The sequence below is a fragment of the Streptopelia decaocto genome (genome assembly GCF_964273445.1).
Source record: "Streptopelia decaocto genome assembly, chromosome: 9".
Classification (NCBI taxonomy): Eukaryota; Metazoa; Chordata; class Aves; order Columbiformes; family Columbidae; genus Streptopelia; species Streptopelia decaocto.
Genome location: NC_138664.1, coordinates 11,276,668 through 11,298,237, shown reverse-complemented (window position 1 = coordinate 11,298,237; position 21,570 = coordinate 11,276,668). Strand labels below are relative to the sequence as shown.

The 21,570-nt window shown below is 41.3% G+C and overlaps 2 protein-coding genes across 3 annotated transcripts in view; one reads left to right on the top strand and one right to left on the bottom strand.

The window, feature by feature from the left end:
- Positions 1 to 120: 120 nt before the first annotated feature.
- SNAPC5 (small nuclear RNA activating complex polypeptide 5) lies at positions 121 to 3,248 on the top strand. 2 transcript variants are annotated; one of them, XM_082061039.1, is made up of 3 exons: positions 121 to 263; positions 896 to 985; positions 1,500 to 3,248. In XM_082061039.1, exons 1-3 carry the CDS (start codon positions 174 to 176, stop codon positions 1,599 to 1,601), a joined length of 282 nt encoding a protein of 93 aa, XP_081917165.1. In that variant the 5' UTR covers positions 121 to 173; the 3' UTR covers positions 1,602 to 3,248. The 2 variants fall into 2 exon arrangements, with proteins under 2 accessions (XP_081917165.1, XP_081917164.1); XM_082061038.1 differs by having other exon boundaries at positions 1,497 to 3,248.
- Positions 3,249 to 4,138: 890 nt separating this feature from the next.
- The window catches only part of MAP2K1 (mitogen-activated protein kinase kinase 1), a 36,013-nt gene continuing 18,581 nt past the window's right edge, over positions 4,139 to 21,570 (bottom strand). Inside the window, exons 4-11 of the mRNA XM_082060980.1 lie at positions 18,837 to 18,914; positions 18,251 to 18,302; positions 11,922 to 12,046; positions 9,222 to 9,429; positions 8,739 to 8,803; positions 7,015 to 7,076; positions 5,937 to 5,982; positions 4,139 to 5,051 (exon numbers count right to left, since the gene is read on the bottom strand). Coding sequence (XP_081917106.1) covers positions 4,938 to 5,051; positions 5,937 to 5,982; positions 7,015 to 7,076; positions 8,739 to 8,803; positions 9,222 to 9,429; positions 11,922 to 12,046; positions 18,251 to 18,302; positions 18,837 to 18,914 — 750 coding nt within the window. The 3' untranslated portion in view covers positions 4,139 to 4,937. The remainder of the gene's footprint in view (positions 5,052 to 5,936; positions 5,983 to 7,014; positions 7,077 to 8,738; positions 8,804 to 9,221; positions 9,430 to 11,921; positions 12,047 to 18,250; positions 18,303 to 18,836; positions 18,915 to 21,570) is intronic.

Sequence of the window (21,570 nt, the reverse complement as noted above, 5' to 3'; positions counted from 1 at the left end):
GGGCTTAAAACGGCGGCGCGCGGGGCCGTGACCGGAAGCGGCCACGCGGTGGCGGCCGCTGGCGGGAAACGCAAATGGCGGCGGAGTGACGTCACGCGGGGGCGCGGGCTCCTCCTGCGCGGCAGGGGGCGCTGCCGCCGCCCGTTTCCCGCCGGCGGGCCCGCGCGCGGAGGATGCTGAGCCGGCTGCAGGAGCTGCGCAAGGAGGAGGAGACGCTGCTGCGGGTGAAGGCGGCGCTGCACGACCAGCTCCGGCGCCTCAGGGTCAGCGGGGCCGAGGGGCTATGGGGGGAGCGGGCACCCCCGGGCTGGTCCCTTCGCCGTGCTGCCCCGGGACAGCGCGGCCGCGGGCAGCGGCAGGGCCGGCACCGCCACGCACGTCCCTTTGTATTAATATCTCTGATGCTCTTGAGTTGCGACCGAGCGGGAACCGGAGGGGTTTGGGTTGTTTCCTGCGGCCTCCGTGTCTTTTAGTCGTTTGGCGGCAGCTGCTTCGCAGACTTATTGCTGAGCTCAGCGCGGCTCTGCAGCCGCGTCCCGGGAAAGGGCTCTGGGGACAGCGGTGTCCCGGGAAAGGGCTCTGCGGACAGCGGTGTCCCGGGAAAGGGCTCTGGGGACAGCGGTGTCCCGGGAAAGGGCTCTGCGGACAGCGCCGTCTGCGCGGCTGGGGCAGCGTGAAACGAGTTTTAAAAGCTTTGCTGTTGATTATTCGAAAATAATTAAATTTTAAATATAATATAGAATTTTTGGGGGTTGGAAGAGACCTGGAGACCTTCAGGATAAGCGAGTCCAACCATTAACCCAGTACTGGCCCATGTCCCTGAGAAACTGTGTAAGCCTTTGCTAGAGCCCCAGAACAGTGACTGTGCAGAGCTGTCCCTGTTCCCTGCTGGCAGGTGGAGGAGCTGGCCCTGCAGTCCATGATCAGGTCCAGAGAGGGGAACGACACCGTCTCTTCAGCCACCGCTGCAGAGGAGACTCGCAAGGTAAGGGACACCCAGGGGACACCTGGTGACGGGATGGCCAGCCCAGTGTCACGGCTGTCACCGCACGGCAGGGAGAGGGGGGCTGTGCTGGTGCCAGGGGCTGCCGGGCTGCCTGTGGGTGGTTTTCATCTGTGGTTCTCGTGGTGACCTTATTGTGCTGCTCGTTAACAGAAAAGCTCAGCTCTAAAATCCATCTGGTTTGTGTTTTCAATGATTTTGCCTTTTCCCATCCCAGAAGGCAGCGTGTCCTTTCCAGGGAGGGTGGGAAATACCTGATTTATATTATTTGCATGGTTTCGGGTCACCATTTATTAAACACTGTGTCTAATACTCGGAACTATGCCAAGCTGGTTCAGCTGATGGTGGGGGATGGAGGTCCAGACACCACCCGAACTTCTCACTAAACATATGGTCAGCCTGAACTAGTTGAAACAATTTTAATAGTGATTTGAGAAGTATTTGGTATCGCTGCTGGTCTTGATAATTAGCAAGATAAACTCTTTCATTGTAGCAGACTCTGGGGCAGATGGACAACGAGGCTGCCATCAATCAAACGGAATTACACCTGAGTCTTCAAGACCATGAAGAAGAAGAAGAGGAGGAAGAATCTGATTGAGAGAAAAAAAACAACAGAGAAGTGTTTTAATACAGACTCAGGAATTTCTTCTTCATTTATATAAAATTCACCAACTGATTTTCATTTTGCCCTGTATGTGGATATGAAATAGCTCATTTGCAAGAGTCGTGGAGTCTGGGGAGGTTCCACTTGAACACGAGTGTCACAAGCTTGGCACATCTTGACTTAAAAGAATGAAAATGTGCTGCAGAAATATGTAGCATAATCTGTTCTGCATTTAAAACCTAATGTAGCTTTGTATGTTGTTGGGAGAAGTCATTAACCAAATCAGCCTAATTTAACGTACACTAAAAGCAATAATTCATCTACTGTTATTTCCTGATGCTGAAAAATAAAACCAGGCCAGGGAGGCTGGTTACTGAACCAGTATTGTATTACTAACCTCATTTGCTTAAAGTGGGAATTTTAGGATACACAACAAGAAGAGATGTGTCCGGGACGGTGTCTTTCGGCTGCCGTGTTCTCCATTGCACAGACGCTCCCTGTCAATGTGCCAGGACACTGGAGTTTGCACCAGGACAATCAGGTTCTGCAGCATGAACCTAATCCTGAGTGCGGGGCCTTTTATTTGTCCACAAATTGTACGGTAAGAATTGGTCTGTGTGACTTGTAAAAAGGAACTGATATTTTTAAATTAGCGTTATTAACTTCATAGATCAATGCAAGTCCACCTTCTGCTTTCAAGTGACCTTCAAGGAGGGGGATGAGTTCAGTAAGTGAGTTATAAAACAGAAAGTGACGTGAAGTCCCCTCCGCAATGTTATTAATGGTGCGGTAATGAGCTGGTGCTGCTGTAACCAAGGGACAACACATTCTTTCTCCTCCTGGAGTGCAGACACCATGCACTGCACTGGTTATTTTATCTAAAGACTTGTTTTAAAGGACAGAAAACCAAACTCTGTTAAGCTGATTAAAAACAAACAGTAAAAGTCATATTCAAACTGAGCCACTTTCTTACCAGGAAAATTGTTATATCCAGGGTTTTTCGTTGCACAAAAAGTATCTAATGGTGCTGTCGCTGCCTCTGGCATCAATTGGAGAAAATGGAATAAAGATTCTTCTGGAGTTTGCTTTCAAGAGCAGGAAAGGAACTTGGAAAAGTGTCCAGGGTGTGGTCAGAACAAACAATTCAACCTCCCACACCTTCCTGCCACCGTTTGAGGAGAGATTGGTTACGTGGTTTGTAGCATTAGAAACTGAATTTTGGAATGTAAATGCTGCTTTCTCTTCTACTAAACACTAATTGGTTTTTGAGAAACCTGATGTCTTAATGAAGGGGCTTAGAACATGAGTGCAGAAGATTTAGCAAAGCTTTCCCCAGCCTGACAGGTAAAAGAAAGTCCAAAAAGTTTGAGCTGAAAATGTTCAAATAATTGTGTGAGTACACGTGGGAAGGCTGGGGCTGTGAGGAGCTCCAGCCTCCCCTTCCTTTGCGTGCTCCAGCTCCAGAGTTATTCTGACTGTTGAAAAAGGTGATTTGTCCCCAGCATGGTCTCCAGTAGTTTTCATGGATCTACTTCCTGCTGCCTTCTGCAAATGAGTCCCTTGCTTGCTTTTGGATTAGAATGGACCAGTTCAATTGTATTTTGTAATAAAGTACTTTTCCTGGTGGCTTAATACACGTAACTCTGCTTGCAGTGTTCACTTATTGCTGTCTGTGGAGCAAACAAGGAAAATGAGATTTAAATCTCTCAAAACTTGCTGTTCATGTACTGCATGTTTATTTTACCAAATAGCAGAAAGTGCTAGTGTAGTTTTTCTGTGTCTAAGTGTGTATAATTCAGATATAAAGCTCAGGAGAGGTTTGTAATTAAACGCTGCACAGGCTTGTCACACAGCTGGTCCCGTTCCGTGAGCACAGGCTGGGGAGGCCCTGGATGTGTCAGTGACTCATTTCCTGCTGCTGATGGGTTGAGGCTCTTCCGTCCCTCTCTGATACTTGATACTGTTGGCCAAGTGCAAGTTCATGACCAGACTGAGTGGGATTCCTTTTGGGAAGGAACTTCAGCTATTTCTGTGTCTGAAACATCCTTTCAAGGAGCTGAACTTCTTACAGCGCTGCTGAGAGCAGGACATTGTGCTGAGGACATGTAGCTGTACCCACCTCCCCCTGTTCTGTTTCTGAAGAAAAATAAGCTGAAGAAATCAGTGTAGTCCTATCACTGGATCATTCCTGGATCACCTGGTCCTGGGGTTTGTGCCACGGTGGTGGCTTGGCCTGGGAAAACACCCATCACAGCCACCCAGGGGTTACAGCACCTGGTGTGAGCACAACAGACAAGAACTGCAACCACACTGCCCTCAGACATTGCACAGAAACCTGGGAAGCAGGAGAACCCCACACTGCGATGGCAACTGACTCGAGCCCTGTGTCACACCGTCATTTTACATACACAACGTGTACCTCTTGGAACTAAGAGTGTTGCATGGTTGTGTGGAAAAATATATAGGAAAAAAGAGTGTGTAATGCAGCGATGGTTAAGTTTTTGAGTTTTAAAAAAAAAAACTTCAAGAAGTTACTTGATAATATATTTATTAAGAGAATCCATTGCTAAACATCTGAGAGAATAAAACAATAGAGAATCTTCATACACTTTAGACATTAACACAGTTGTCATGAATCTTTAGGTTAAAAGAAAGCAAACTGCCTGGATCATGGTCTTGATTCTGTAGGACACTTCCAAGAACTAACTTTTAAAAATCAATTAGAAAGACATACATCACTAAATCCAAGTATGATATGTTTTAAAAATAAATATAGAAATATGAACAAGTCTACAATTAGAATATTGCCCTGTACATTCCAAGAAATGCAGAGCTCTTGCCTTCTTCACCTGGAAAGAGAGATCTCTAAACAACAGCAAGATCGGCACCGCTAGGCCTGACTTTCAGATACGGTTTGGCAGCAGCAAAAGCACGTTGGGCAGATCCAGTCTGGGAGCGTCCCCACCCCTCGCTGCGTGGGAGATCAGGTAAGCACGATTGGAGTACCAACAGTTTACAAAGAATCTCAAGAAAGTTCAAACAAGCTGGGGGGAAACACCCCCAGGGCTGTTTTCATTAAGAAAGAATATCCATAATCACTTAAAATCAGCAAGCACTGGAACTTAAACATCTTACATTTTGGTCAGTTAACAAACGTAATCCAATACAATACCAATTAGTTTATGACAAAATTTAAAACCGTTTGGCACATGCTATAAAGACATTCTTCCTTAAGGGGTGAAACACATGTTTGAACAGGTACAAGCTGAGGAAACAGGACCAAAATAGCATTGTTGTTACCAGATGCGCAGGACAGGGTTTGCTCTCCCCTCAGACCCCAGCGGCGTGTGTGGGTGTGCTCGGCTGGTTAAGGCCGATGGTCGAACAGAGCCACCCCGCAAAATCCACCTCCTCCGCTTCAGATCTCTTAATGAAAGCGTGAATCTGAGCACGGGAGAAAGAATACTATTATTCCAGCGCTCAAACCATGAAATAATGATTTTGAATAACAAGAACTACCATAAATGCAGTTTTATTTTCAGTATTCAAGGTAGCTAGAAAATTTGGCAAGTCATGTGAAGTGACCAGGAGAGCTTTGCTGCAGGATTACGGAAATAACCGGCAGATGAAATGTAGACATCGCAAAGTATTCCAGAGGAATGCTGCCTACACAGCGCCTACCGCGGAACGCTTACACCTCGGGATGTGATAAGGATGTGACTCAGCCACTGGAGATAATACTCTGGAAAATATCTGCCTGTGTACAGAAAGGCTTTTTGTAACAGCAAGAGCCTGATGGCATTTTGCACCCTGAAGTCCTAACATTATACTTAAGACTGTTAAAAGATCCACTGAAATTGGTAAGGTCATTTCATGCAGAAAAAAAAAAACCCACAACTTGGGATTTGTTTCTATCTAGTAGTTCTACAGGTTTTACAAGGCAAAACTGATTAAAAAAAGGCAGATTTTGTGTTTCACAAAAGATAAAAGTATATTTAACTGGTCCATAAGGTATGTGCAATTTTATTCTTTTGGTGATAATAAAGTATATAGATGATTAATAAACCAGAGAAAGAGAGATCTCTTTGGCTAATTAATTTAATAGCATTAGGTCATATACTTATTGTAATTATCAAGTGGCAGACTCCAAAAACCACCAGCATTCTTCTGCTTGACAGTCCCTGTCCCAGCAGCCCCTCCTCAACCTGAGCTGCTTCTGCCAAGGGCCATGAACTGCACCCTGGGCCATGTGCTCTGACCTTGGGTCAGCTGAGGGACCCAACCTGCACAGAAAAGTGCTCTTAGTTCAAGTTAAGAACTTCCACTTACCATCAGCTGCTTCAAATCAGCTCTCTCAGCAGGGTTTTTAATTAAACTAGGAAAACAGAAAGCATTACACAAGTTACACACTATTATCTTTTAAAATAAAGATCAAGTTACATCAATGTTGGTCGACTGCTTTGGTCCCAAGAAGATGCCACTCCAGATAAGAGCATTGGGTAATGAAGCGCCTCTCAAACATAGATCTGGGTCTGAGAACAATTCCCTTCTGTAGGTCTCACAGCTCGGGTTTTAGGTATGAAATCCTGAGTTGTCTGATTGGGTTCAGTGGGGGCAGGAGTGAGTGTCTATAACCAAACTGGAGAAATCAAATTCTCATTTAAAAAAACAACCTCAACAATGTGAACCACTTTATCTCTCAAGTTTCTTTCACCCAAGTATTTTCACGCTCAGTATCAAGCACACTGATTGCGTTACTGTTCTTCCTTTTGGAAACAGTAAATAGACCTACACAGCTTTTAATAAACAAACTAACTATCTAAACTGGAATGAACTGCCTCCTTTGGCACTAAATACACTGGTTCAGTGCAGGTGTCACTGAAGTGCAATTGGAAAAGGAAATACATGAGAGAACAACTGCTGGGATAAAGCTGTTATTTCAGTGAAGCACTGGGAAAGAAAAAAGCATCTGGAGCCTGCAAAGACTTCGGCATCAGATGGAATGGTCAGTGCAGAATGCTGGAAAGGTTACTCTGAAAAGTGAGGGTCCTCCTTTACAAATGTCTGTGTGATCGGAGCCCCCACATACTGTGGCATCTTCAACGCTGAGGAAGCACTAATCGCTAATTTAAGTTGCACCCAGCAGCAGAGATTGTATCTGAAAGGGGAACATCTCTCAGCTCTGGGGTTCTCTTGGGATGCACATGTTGTCATCTGGTGTCTGTAAAATGAGCTTTAGGCACATTAACAGTCAGAGAAATAGGATTATGCTGATTGAAATTACATTTGCTATGGCCTACAAGTAGGGACTCCTACAAGTAGGATTACCAAGTTACTGATACAGCAAGACAGCCGGGCTGATCCCAAATGTGTCCCTCTGCAACCTAGCCACAGAGAAAATACTCACCATTTGTTAACAAAATCTTGAAATTCAGAACCAAAAACACCATTGGGCAGTTTTGGAGGTGGCTATAAATAAATAAATAGAAAAATAAGCAGTCATTCAGCATAACTAATACATGATTATGCAAAATCTACCAATCGCATGTCCTCTATCTGGGTAAAGCTGAGAACCCCCAGCACTGCCCAGGGCTCCTTCCAAAGCTGAGCTCTGAAACAAATGCCAGGCAGACTTCAGCTTCCATCCACATCGATAAAGGATGTGCTGTCCTATGTTTCATAAAAGTAAAGATGCTGAGCTTATCACTCACTAATATTTGTTATTGCCCTCACAGCTGCTGGTTTTTAGGTGTTTCAATCATAAATCAGACCAGAGTTTCTATGGTGTGGGGTGGTTTTTTGTTGGGTTGGTTTCTTTCTTTTTTTTTTTTTCTTCTTCTATACACACACCTGAATGGGGTTATCACAGCCTTGAGTTGTCATTAAAGAGGGCTCAGCACAGCTGGCAGTAATTATCACAGTTATTCACCTCACTACTAATCTCCACTTTGGGGAAGAGAATATGCCCTGCACATCACTAGTTCCATAATCCTTTTGTTCTAAATATTCTGTCCCAGGGAATGAGTTTGTTCAGGTTCTGAACTCAGAAATAATTCCAATAAAGACAGAAGAGGTACCATATAAAACCTGCATACTATTGTCTTGTTCTCCATGACATCTGCTATGGGATGCGAGTTAAGTTTATTCTTACACCACAGGGCCTGTGAGCACTTAACCCTGTACACATGTCACCCAAGTGTGCATTCAGTTACTCCCTGGTGTAACTTTGTTGGATGTAGCAGCTGCCACTGATTGCTTGTGCTGCAGAGGGGGCAGCAGATAATTCACCAAATTCTCAACTAGTGCGGCTTTTTAGCTCAAATCAACCCCCCTCAGGGATGCTACAGGAGCAGGACCACAGCATCTTAAATAACCCAACACTAACTCTATTCAAAGTTAGTGCTGTCACATTAAAGTGTTACATAATATGCAAAATAGGTTTAATGTGAGAGGAGAATTGTGCATGCAGATGAGGAACAGAAGCAATTTATCAGTACACGTACAGTAGCATAAGCAATGCTCATCTCTGCAGAGCCCTAGGCACCAACTGTGCTTTTTAAATACATGTGTCAGACACTTTTTATAAGTCATTCACCTGGAACAATTATGTTATCCAGCTGTTACAAATTATAGCCAACATGAGCATGCTTTTTTTTTTTTTTGAAGGGCACAAGCAGTGGAGTCACAGGAGGTTCAGTAGCACTTGTGAAAATAATGGAAACAGATTATCAATTCTAAAATACAAATCTCTATTAACTAGCCTTGTAGGTTAGCTATTTGAAAGATATGGTATTATAAACTAAGTTGTTCATAAGACTAAAATTAAATTTAAAAAATAGTTTTACATGTACTTGACCGTACTGTTTGCTATTAACTGTCCTAACAGGTTACATGATGCAGGCTGGAAAACACATAAACCTACTTAAATAATGCAGAGAATTGAACTAGAATTTTCCTGGGAATAATTTAAAATCAAGCCAACACACATATCAGAAAGATGGGTCTCTCACACTGCAGCAATAACAGATCAGAAGCCCTGGCTTATCCTAACACTAATCCCACACGCCCTCAAATTCTAGAATGCTTTAAAAATTTACAATTGTATTAGTACAAGTGCAAGCAGTCGATTACCTCATTGACGATGTAATCAAGAAGTTCAAAGATGGCCATAGGGGGTCTGCTGTCTGGTCCGTAGGCTAAGAATAAATCATAGAAGTGGAAAACCAGAGTGTTATGCTCCTTCTGTGGTGGGAGGGGGTTAAGAAGCTACGTCATACACACTACTCTTACATCGCATCTAGTGGATTTACAGGAAAAAAATAAGTGGAAGAGCAACAGGGTAATACTTTCACACAAGGAGACACTGTTTTCAGGTCTGACCCAAGCCATTAACTTCACCGGGATCTTAGTGGTGCTCCGTTATTACCAAAAGCATCTCTGGTCCATGATTCTCAGGTACCTCCTCACACTGAGACCAACCCACGTGCCCAAACACAATCCTGGTATTTTTTCAAGTTCAGAGCCACACTATGCAGACCAGTATCAGATAAGGAAAACCTTTAAGCTCATGGAGAAGAGCATCAGAGAAGAATTTAACAGGTTGGTGTAACTTACAGCTCACTGGCCGCCCAGGTGTCCTTTGCCTGGGCGAGGTCTCTGTGACTGGAGAATCCCCCTCGACTGGGCAGCCAAACATTAACTCGAGCTCCTTGGAGTCAGGAGGAGGAATCGGGTACCTGCCAATGGCCATTTCCACCAGAGACAGCCCCATACTCCAAATATCCGATTGCACTGAATAATGAGTTCCCTGTAGTCTTTCCGGCTACACGTACAAAAACAAAAAATAGAGAGGAAAGACAGCATTGTAACAAGAAAGAAAAATATTGCATTCTGCAATAGCCTGGATAAAAATGATGGATGAAACCCCAACTTATTAGTATGACACCTTCCAATGAGTGACTTATTGATCTTCTTCTTCTTTAATAATCTCATCTGGAGTTCCAGAAGTTCCACAAACATTCCATAACACCACTGCAAATAACTTTGAGACTTTTAAAAAACAATGCTATTTGTGTTGCTGTTTTATTTCTTTAGCATCATATCTAAGTGCTACAACTATTAATGATGATGGGATAATTAAAGAGCAAGAAAGCTAAACTAGTATGGGCATCTAAAGATTCACCTGGGTCCCTGAGAGGCTGTTCTTGGTTTGCTTCTTTAGGAAGGAGAGGAGAGGTAATTTTATTGATTCTACATGGGTCCAAAAGTGCCCTGGGGCTCCAGAAATAATCCTGTGGTCTGCAACACTTCTCAGCTGACACCATTCTGACCGCTCCCTATAGCGGAAACGCTTCTATGCAAGGACTGTTATAGACGTGCATGTGGCAGATTTAGATCGATATTCAGTTTCTAAATAAACTGTTCAGCTCTATAATCCACTAAAATGATAATAATATAATTCAATTGATATGTTTAAGTCTTATGGAGGGCACAGACCTTGCCTGGAGATAGAATGATTGAAACAGATACATATTTATACACAAGATAGGAAGATAGACTTAGGCTGCCAGCTTAATCACTCACACATTATGGCCTGACAAACAAAAATACCATAGGCTTAAATTTTTCTTAGAAAAACAAAACGGGAAAGCACAGGCTAATGTAAATATTACAAAAATGTGTGCAGGTAAGGCAAACTCTGCTAAAAATATATTTTGTATTGTCTCTAGGAGACTCAAACAGTGGCCAGATATTTAGGGTGGAATTCTTCGGTCAGTTGAATCATGATTAAAACCTGTCAGATATTGCAGTCCCATTGCTCCAAAGATCCTCAGTTTTCACCAGCGTATCCATCTGCTGTTTCTGCCTGAAGAGCTACAACATAAAATTAGTCCTTAACTAATTCTTTTTGCTTAGTTTTTCCACTTGCTTTTTCACTACCATGTTGAGTGCTGAATATGGTTTCTTTAATTTCAATAAAATATCAATCTGGATAATCCTTGGATCCATTTTTATTAAGACTTCTTAAATAAAATGCTCAATTTGCTTTTTTCTTCTCTTTTAAAAATCAAGTTCATATTTTACCAGAGTGGTGCACATTCTTGCCTGACTATATGCATATTTTGGAAAAAATATATACGTAATTTGAAACATTATCATAGATTGTAAGAATGCAGTACGACTGTAAAGCCTCTTCCCTCTGCCATAATGGGTGATAGATTTATTAAATTAGTTTTTAACATTTACTGAAATTATATTTGAGCTTTCTCCAGTGTTCCACCTCAGCTGATGACAGGAAGCAAAGCTAAATCTCAGCCTGTTAAAACAATAAATCGAAGAAAACTGAAAGCGTATGGCACTTTGCTCTCATTCCTTCTACTTGAAGAAAAAGGATGAGCCAATAGTATGTCAAGGGCTCAGAAGAGATAGAGCTGCGATTTTTTTTTTTGCTAATTAGCAACGGCCTCTTGATGTACGTGGGAACACAAGCCACAGTTTTATTTCAAGTATGTTACCAACATTAAGTGAAAAAAAAAACAAACCACTGCCTTTGATGTTGAAATGCAGGTCGCATGCTGAGCTGTAGCAGCATTATTACACTTTTCTCCTTTAAGTTTAAGCCCACACAGTTTCAGTCCTACAGCAGGATCTCTGAGCGCTCTGATTGTAGGAGTTAATTGCCTGTATGCGGAACGAGGCGAGTACATGAGAATAAGAGACCTGTTATTTCCATTAGCTGTGACTTTTGCATAATGCAAAGAGCTCATGTGAAGTGCAAGTTTCAAGGTATTCCTCATTCAGAGGAATAAAGAACACCCTGTCACTAGTCTCGGCTTAGCTGCCACGACCTTGCCCACACCAGCCGCTCGTGCTTTCTCTTGCTGCTGCAGCCGTGTTGGGTTCTCGGGAGCGAAACGATCACGAGTGATGCAGCCGCTCACCTGAGTGACTGCAGCAAAATGCTGGAGTGGAAAGAGAACCACACTTACTAAGGAAAACAGACTATAAATACCGGGCTTTTCTGGAGACCCACATATACAAAATTCAAATGCATTAACAGCCTGGATTCCGTAATGTAGATGCAATTACATCTCTTTTGTAGCGTTATAAAATATTCCAAGTTGCTCGGCTTTTCTTGCAAGAGTTCTTCCCCCCGACACACGATCTGATACTGGAATAATCCTGGAATGCAGGAAGCACTGAACTATGAACAGCAGTGGAAACAGCAATAGTTGGTTTCTTATTTGGTTACCGGAATTGTGATGACTTTCCAATAAAGTACAGTAAACTCAAAACTATAAAATCTGTACTTACAGACATGTAGGAGCGTGTGCCAACAAATGAGTTTGCCATAGAATCTATCAGTTGTCCACTGACACCAAAATCACACAGCTTGATTTCACCTCTGGAGTTTACCAAAATGTTAGATGGTTTAACATCTGGAAAAAAGTGAATTAGTTATTTATATTTATAATAGATAAAATGGGAAAATTGGCAATGAAACCAACATGAAAGGTCAGAGTTAGTGGGAGTCTCCGTTTGTTTTCCTTCTAACTATGACATAATTCAACCTCTTCTCTGGGAACACTCAGAGATCTGGTTCCCTATCCAGGCGCATTTCACAGGCACTCTATTTAAATACAGAGAAATGAAAATAATTTTTTTTAATTAGAAGTGCAAAAAAGTTGTTAGCTTCAAGATTCAGTTTCACCCTATTTCCCGGCCTTCAAATTTTAAGTTTGGGTATCTACATCCTCCTTGCAATGACTAACAATTGAGATCAAACTGAAAGTGTATATCAGCATATCTCCTCTTTAATGTTCATTTGCCCAGAAATAATCAATAACGAGTCCCTATATATTTATTTTACAAAGCTTAATGAACTACGGCAGCCACACCATCGTAATTTGGCCTTTGCATGTACACAACCAGAAATCATCCTATAGTAAAACAGTTCTCAAGTGTGTTCTTGCTCTTCTGGGCTTTGTTTGTTTTTTATTTTATTTTTTTGGAGGGGGGTGGCCCCGTTGTTGCTTGGTTGCTGAGTTTAAGAGTTCTGAAAAAATAATTCTGCTATTGACATGCTGCATTTAAAATACTTGGAGATTGTTTACCTGTGATAGAACCCCCTTATGATTTTGTATTCATCACTTTTTCTAAATGGAAATTTAATAAGGGTCACTGGTAGCTAAGCAACTAATAACAGCTATTTGGGAATGCAAAGGTACAGAGAACAATTGTTTAGCATTTCTTTTATAGCTGTAAGACTTTTTAAAATGTATCTTGTGGCTTAGCTGGTCATTACTAACGCATTATCGAGACAAGTAACGACAACTCACAGCTGCAAAGTAATGCTACAGAACAAAGGGGACTGTAAATTGGTTCTGAGGAAAGAGATCAGCCTGTCAGAATTTCACTTTAGACTCTGCTATTCAAAAGCACATCCAGCAGTCTAGAGTCTGTAGCATATTTTCATTTGCTTTTCACTTTTAAACACTGATAATTCCAGGTAGTTTCCATTTCTGTGACTGTGGAACTGATCTTAGTTTGTGATGTCAAGAGAATGTCACTGGAAAGATGATACTGATGTGACTCTTCCCCACTGGAAAGAGATCCCCATGCAGGTAACACCCCACTGAAAAACATTCATGGAGACTGGAAATGAAGACAAAACTCTATTTTAGCTGTTTCTCCCCCCAACCCCCTTTTAAAGAAGAAAACAAAGCTTGAGTGAAATTTTCTACTTCTGGAAATTGTGGCTGCATTTTCTGGTTCCTGACATCACCGTATCAGGAAACTGAAGCTCTCCAGGCACACTGGAAATGGTGTTTTGTGATGATTTGTGTCTACACAAGTTGTTCCAGGCTCAGCTGCAGGACAGCAAGTCTACAGCTTGTCCAGTTTGCTTGAAGCGAGTATCAGCCCCAAAAACCCACCCAGAGATCAAGAGGAACCGCCCTCTGGGCCTGGGGACATCTTCCTCCTCCCATAGAGAAAATCCCAGCTGCTTTCCCAGGTAGAATCTTCCTCCTTATGGAGGGGGAAGAATATGGGCAGGTATTTTGTAGGTAGCACTTTGAATTTTCCACCCCTAGGAAAGTAACTGGCTTATTAACACTGGTCTCCTCAATAGATTCTCCTCCTATAAGAGCAGCAGAGGTTCTGGGCAGTTTGTGGAGCTGTTTACCAGAAGGAAAGAGAATGCTGCACACTGGTTAACTGAGCTGAGCTTCAGTACAGTGAGATTTCAGAGGCCTCCTGGGCAGACAGCTGAACCTTCTGCAAGTTCTGCCTCCTCTGTGTGAGTTTCAACTACTTGTAGAGAGCTCACCACAAGTACACTTCACAATTAAAAGGAATAGGAGCTTGACCTTTCAGTTTAAAATTCCAGCAGGGAAAACCAAAACCAAACCAACTAAACAAACAAACAAAATCAAAGAACAAGCAGATGGTGCAGTGAGTCAGGCAGCAGAGATCAGAGATTCCCAGCTACACAGGAATCTGCACCTAAAGTCTGTGTAAAAATGCAAGGTGGAAAAAACAATGTTTGCAAAATATGCTGGAAGGACTGCAGAGCCTAAACGAATTATAGGTACGGCTTCTGGATTGGTACTGCTTATCTGTGCACATCTACTAGTTCAACTCAGAACAAAGACATAAATCCTCGCTTATCTCTACAGCTCATGAATACTTCATGTTCATAATTAAATGGCAAAAACCAACATTGTCATTCTGTTCACTGACAGTGGAATGCTATTCTCTTCATAAGCATCTTCCATGCTCTAGGATCCACCTGGTCTCTCAAAGACTTTGCTTGTATCTTCAGTGTTTCTCTAGCTGATAATCCCACACTTTATCTTTCTTACAATAACACAGCAAATCATTGTTCCTCGCTGGAGATTTATATAAAATTTGCCTTTCCCTGAGCATTCTCATTTTCCTCGCAAGGCACCCAGTGTGATCGGAGCACGATGTTTGGAAAGCTGCTGTCTTTCTGCCCCTCTAAATGTAGCACGCTACGCTATTCTAACTCCAGCGTGCCCGAGCACTTCAGCAGCTTCTCTGAAAACTAGAGATTTGTGTTGCCAAACGGCACAGGAACACCAAGACATCCTTCAAAATACGTGCACTAACTTGCAAGAGACAGACAAATCTAGGGAGGAAGACCAAGTGTGTTACATCCGTAAAGTATTTCAGTTTTAAAGAAAATGAAAGGACATTTCACGTGTCATCCCAGACAACCCCGAAACAGAGCTGTGCGATTCTAGAGAAGTCTTCAGCCAGCTCAGAGGCACGGTACATGACACTGAGAAAGGAGCTAGTTAATAAAAAGAAGTTTCCAGGACTTACAGGATGCCTTGTAATCTCTGTAAGAGCTGGGCCTCCTCTGCCCGAGCTCTGCTCTCTGAAACCAAGGTGGCCCTGGACATTATCACAACACCATAAGGCAAGAATTTCTTCTGCGTGGAGGTTACCGAGTTGCCAGAGATTTGAGAACGTATTTGTCTTGCAGCACATTATTGGCACCTTCAAATTCTGATTTCCCGAGGCGGGATCTCATGAGAAGACTCCAGGAATCAACACCAGAACAAAGTACTGAGAGCATCCCTGCTCTGTGGCACCTCCTGCCCTGGAGCTGCTGGATGCAACTGCAGCGCAGGCACCTCACAAAGCATTTTCTATGCAAGAGGAGACTTACAGAGTGAATTACACTCCAGATTGTGCTCAAAAATACGTAAAATTATGTTCTGATTAACTAACTTATTCATCCAGAGACAAAATACAGGAAAAAAAAAAAAGTTTGTGCATCTTAATAGCCTGTAGCAATATACTTTGTAATTAGTTACAGGACATTTCTTTCACTGTCATTTAGTGCCTTCTGGTAATAACCACAGAGGTAAATAGTGCCATAAAAGTAGCATTTTCTGTAACATTCCCTGTTACAAATATCTTTATTTAAGCAAATAGGAAATAATAATGCAAATATCTACCACAGTCACACTCCTTGCCCCTTTCTTTTCTGTGCCTGCTTTGTACCCCGCCAGTTTGTCTTTCCAAAGTTTTGCAATTTCTATCATGCCTTTTCAGAGAGGAACAAAACAAAGCCTGGTGGCCCAGATGAGCTAACGGTCTATAAAAAGACTGTATTTACCATTCCTTCCTTAATTAGCCCTTGTGACTTCTTCCTTGAGCTGCCTGTAACGATGAGTGAATACTTTTCCCCAGAGGTCACAGTTTATCCAGGACAGATCTGTGTGCAGAAGCAGCTTAAGCTGAACCTCGTGTAGAGGAGCCACCATATTCCTTTTCTTTTTTCCCCCTAGTCATTTATGTTGATACTTCTTGATCAATCCAACTGAATGCAGCACTGACCAGTTTTGTTTATTTATTTATTTGTCATTCCTTTCTTTCAGGTCAGCATTATTATTGGTCTAACAGAGTCTCTCACACTTAGAATGCTGCAGGCTGCTGACCATTACGGAAAAATTAAAATCTTATAGAATCCTTACCATCCAAGACACTTCTGTGAATTTTTGCCCTATGGTGATGTTTTACGTCCTTGTTTTACTGCCCCGCATTAATGCTGAAATCTCAGTTGTACCAGCCACCCTCAGGTGCCATCAACCTGCACCATCACAGACCCTCAACCGCTCTCAAAGCGAGCGCTCAACCTCTTATCTTCAAAATAGCACTTGGAGGTTGCACAGCCCAAGAACAACAGGTCATCCTAACCTGTTCTGTATGAGCAGTTCATCGGAACACTAAACGCTAGACATCACCTGAAGCTCCTGACAACTCCATTTAAACTGATTTTTCTACCCCAGATTTATACGCAGTGCAACAAAAGCAGTGATATGAACACTTAATTTATAAAATCTACATTAATGTGCGAGACTAGTCAAGACAACAAAACAAAGCTGGATGCCTATGAGATTCAACGGAGGGTTCCCATACACAGATTCCTCCCCCTGCAAGCCTTACTTTATAGCCTTATATTGCATTAAAAAAAAAACACACCACCCACAACACACAAAAGCATGTAATAAACAGTTTACTTCATGTGGAAGGTGATCCTACAACAGACTGTGTAAATTAGGATTGCTAATTGCTCTTTTGGTCTGGCCAACAAATATAAACTCAGGCATATATTAGCGTTTGATGAAGATATTTTTAGAATCTGAAGACTGATCTTATATGGTACAAAACTCCACAAACAGTTGGCATGGTTGATACATATCGCATTATGACCGTGATGAACAGTGCCATTCAAACAAAACCATGAAATACTCCATCTCTAGTCTTCAATTTACACTCACGTCAGCAATAATGGTATTTATTACTTTAACATATCAAGTGTCATTTTTGTTTAATGGAACATACAACAGCTTCAAGAAAGAGCTGGATTTTAAAAAGGGCAACTTTAAGCTGAAAATAAGGCAGGGCATTTATTTTACATTAAAGTAACTAAAGACCCCAGAAGTGTAGGAGCAACACACACATTTTACACAGCTTTACTGTGTATGAAAGCCTGATGTATAAAAGAGATGAAATTCCATATGACAGATGTCTATAAATAGCATGTGTAAGAGAGCTGATAGAAGCAGTGACTTGCTTTCAGAAGTTTTAATGGCAATAACAAACACTGAATTGTCAAATTAATTTCAGGTCAGAGGTTGTGATTGTGAATCTCTCCAAAGATTTTGTCATTGCACTTCATAGATCTGTTACTACCAGAAGACTAGCAGTTGTGATGAAGAAAAGGACACAGTTGGACAATGCTTTTTGTAATATAGTTTTCTTCACAAACAGTTAATTATGTCATTGCACAAACCCATTCCTAGGTGTCTTATCTAAGTGGCTTCTGCTTCTCTTTCCCTCTTAAGCGAGGGCAGGAATGGAAACTACATGAAGGGTTTGCCTCACTAAGTGTTGCCTCATTTCAAATGCTGACATTTCTAAGAAAGATACCGCCCACAACCCTGCTACACAGGGTTTATCTTCACTGCAGCTACACCAGGCAATGGTTACTCAGCCCAAGTGCCACGGCTGCAGGTAGAACTGTGAGAGCATCTTTAATGCACAGCACAGTCCTGACTGGAGCCTCTGCTTCTGTGCCTGTGTTCACTTTTCCAGTATGAAAACAGTACGTGATAAGCTCCTGGGTGTTGTTCTCTCCCAGAAAAATGTGGGAAGACTCATTTGGTATTTAAAGGAAACAGAGGCTGAATCACTGGGGTGCTTGAACACATTCCTTCGCTGCAAAGGGAATACTTGTGGTCTGCAGTTACATTTCCACCTTTAGCATATCCTCCCCACCAGGCAAGTCACTCTGGCAACAAGCAGCTTCCAACAGGCAGAAATTCTGTGTGCACAGTTTCCAACAGAATACACACACACACACCAGGTTGAAGCATGGATTATAAACCCAGATAAAAGGCAGTAAGACAGCAGAAGTTGAAGATAAGCAACCATCATAGTGAAAGATTCGGATTAAAAAAAAAAGTTTGCTTTATACGACTCAAAAAAGCTCTCTGAACTTAAGTCATATTGAACCTTAAAGAACCCACCATATGAAAAGCATGTATTTTAACTTTAATAAAAACTAGATTCAAGGAAAGTTACAATGCAAAATTTTATCTTACCTCTGTGCATTATTTTATGCTTTTCTCTCAGATATGTGAGTCCTTTTATTACCTAAAGACAAATAAAAGAAAAATTTTCAATTTATGAAACAGCAAATATAATTGCATGCTTTGTCTGTACAAGAACTCCAGCTGAATGTGACATAACAGAAATCCCAAAGTGTACTCGCTGCAAACCAATATTTTAATCTGTACCTCCAGCTCAGACTAGAAACACAGAATCAACTGAACCTTTACTGGAAGTTTTGCATACACAGCTCGTTGCACAATAGATATGAAAAAGGTATTATTTAAAGTTTTTTAATGAAACTATGTTAATTTTATTCCCATCCAGAAGCAGAAGCTGATAGGAAAGCGGAAAATCAAAGTGAAGACAATAAATGTGTTATTCATCGCAATGCCCTGAGCTACCAAATAATGACGTGTACAAAGATTGCTTTTTAAAAGAAAGCACCAGACTTAAAAATCCAGTAATATTGCTCTTTCCCACATCTTTCGGTCCTGAAGTGGCCGTTTCCTGGATCTGGCATTACCACAGACACAAATGTACCCGCTTCCAGCCTCCCAGAGCAACGCAGGCACTTACCGCAATGCTGACTTTGCCCAGGATCTGCTCGGGAATTCTTCCAGCCTTTTTCAGTACTTGATCCAACGAGCCACCATCCTAATAATAAATATTCAAAGAGTCAAGCTCTAATCAAATTACTCTAAAACATTTTAAAACAGGACTACAGCCTGAAGACAACTTGGTGAGGAAAAAAGAGTCAGTTTTCATGTTTGATTTAATACTGTTACGGTACATACCTGAAAAAAACAAATCATTCCTCAGTAGGAATCAGTCAGCTTTATGTTTATTTTAAACAAACATTTGGCCAGGAACAACATCCACTCAAATAAACACTTCATACAATGATGCTCAATACTGTTATTTCCATGGTTTAGCTCCTGTTAAGTACTGTCCACAAATAGCTGTAGACCAAGCATTAGGAATTTTACAGATTTCTGTAACTTTCAGACCAATGCAATAACGTGCATTTTCTCCTTGTCACAGCCATCACATGAGAGTCTCTCCCCCTCCAAAGACAGAGCAAGGAGGACTGAAGGAGCGTAGAAGACTTTGTGAGCCTGATTATGGGGATAAAAATTCATTACACTGGAAAAGACCATGTTTTATTCCTAAATATAACAAGTGCCAATGCCACCCCACAACAACAACTAAACCCAGATCCCCGTTCCCACATCCCCTGACAAAATCCTGCGCAGGGTAAGTTGGGTTCTCTTAGTTCTGCACATCCAGGGTGGCTCTTCCAGCTTCCAAGGACAGAAGGTTGATATGGAACAGATCTCAAAATAATAAAATAGGAAAAAAATGTTTTTAAAGTTTTCATGGTAAGTAACAGCCTTGCTAATCTTATTAGCTTAAATAAATTGAATGCATGCACACGCATCCCCAGCAAAGTCAAATATATTCCTCTGTTGCTAAGGGCTTCTGAGAAGGAAAACTGTAAAAAATTATATTTAGCAACTGATTCAACAACATGCTTGTGCATAAGTTCTAGATCCTCTAGAGTAGAGAACATAAAATCAAAATAATAAATTAGAAAGTTCTCTCGAATTAAAAAACAATCCTGTTGTCCAGATCAGCATTTGACATCTCCCAGTACTCAAGACAAAAATCCAGCTTGAGAAAGTTCTGCCTTCACCCATCCTTTCGAAGTCTTCATCACCATTTATACATGTAAAGAAAAAAGCTAGAATCTATGCCAAGTTTTATTATTTGAGGAGAAAAATCTAAAACCCTTATGAGAAAGAAAGTGTATAAATACTTATTTAGTCATGTATTTTTTTCTAAAAATCACACCCACATAGTCCACACTCAATTAAAAATATACCAACAGAAAAAAAAAGTCTATATAAATCCCCTGTATAACCAGCCTGCATTTCTGGGCAGCTGTCTAAGCTGAGACACCAGTATATTAACAGATTTCATACAGAAAAACACTTTTTCCCTTCCCCAAGGACTAGATCCAACCCTGGGAGAGGCTGAATACGATTCACTTGCCCCGTGTTGGCTGCAACGTTCAGTGTCTTTCAAGACCAGTTTCCAGTCCTTTTGCCCGTTAAATACCTGCTGCTAAGCAAAGTTATGTATTTGATTTTGAATTTATGTGCCTAAAAATATAAACCACTTCAATCTTCAAGTTCAGCCTCCAACTTTTTGTTCATATTCATACTTAAGTTTTGTAACACGCTGCTAAAAATAAGAATTTTGACTGGCAATAAGTGAAAGAAAGATAAGTACAGAAAAAGACAGTGGAGATTCTCATCTAATCTTTTATCCAGAACGAGACCAAAAACTTCCACCTAATGATCCACATTAAGTCAACAGCTTAATGGCTTAATTAAGACTACAATTTCAACAATCCACCTTTTCTATTTCATATCCTACTGATCAATTGTTCTGTGTGTTAAAAAATCTTGTATCCAGGCTGACTTAGCCCAGATTCAGCCCTGAAAAACCAGATCTTACACTGCCTTCCCTTAAACTGAAGGGATTTCTGCTGTCAAATAGGTCATTCCCTGTGTAGGAATTTACAAACCCCGATCACTCCTGTTAATTTTCCTCACTGATAAATAAACTGAGATTCCTTAGGCCTTTTATTTCTCCATGTAATTCTATAAGGCCACCATCTCTCCTGCAGCATGTGTCAACGCGCACACTCTTAGCAACAGCAGATGTGCACATTGGTGACATTTAATGATGTATTGTGAAACAATGCCCAGAAAGTCATTTTTTAAATCTATTTTCTTCATATTTTTCATTATTGTTTTCAATTTTGAGAAACTAACTTTACAATTCCCAATAGTCATTTGTTTTTTGAGGTATGCACGCTTTCCATTCAGCCAGCACATGCTTAAAAACTGCATCATGATCACTCGTTCCTAGGCAACCATCAATTTCTTCTAAAAAATTCCCTAAGACTAGACCAGCATTAAAACAATCCCATGTACTTTCCAGAAAAAAAAAAAGTAAGGTTTCTCTCTGAAGTTTTGTCAGGGAAATAATAAAAAGGTCTTTAGATTTATTGTATTTCAGACTATTAATAACATCCTCTACTAAGCAAGGAAAAAAAACTGACTGACCTGTAATTAAAATTACAGAAAATTTACTTTTAGGGTTTGGTTCCATATGGTTAGAGAAAGGCAAACAGATGTCAAGAAGAGTGTGTACTTTTCTATTAAAATGAAACGCAGTTAAAAATATTTTTGGTATTAAAAGAAGTTGTTGTATTGAGTTTGCATGGCAAGGTTGTGGTAAT

What these genes read in the sequence shown, in the direction of transcription:
- SNAPC5 (XM_082061038.1), top strand. Translation starts at nt 174, where the DNA reads ATGCTGAGCCGGCTGCAGGAGCTGCGCAAGGAGGAGGAGACGCTGCTG. An exon ending in ACCAGCTCCGGCGCCTCAGG is followed by an intron (nt 264 to 895) that starts GTCAGCGGGGCC and finishes CCCTGCTGGCAG; the next exon opens with GTGGAGGAGCTGGCCCTGCA. An exon ending in CTGCAGAGGAGACTCGCAAG is followed by an intron (nt 986 to 1,496) that starts GTAAGGGACACC and finishes CTTTCATTGTAG; the next exon opens with CAGACTCTGGGGCAGATGGA.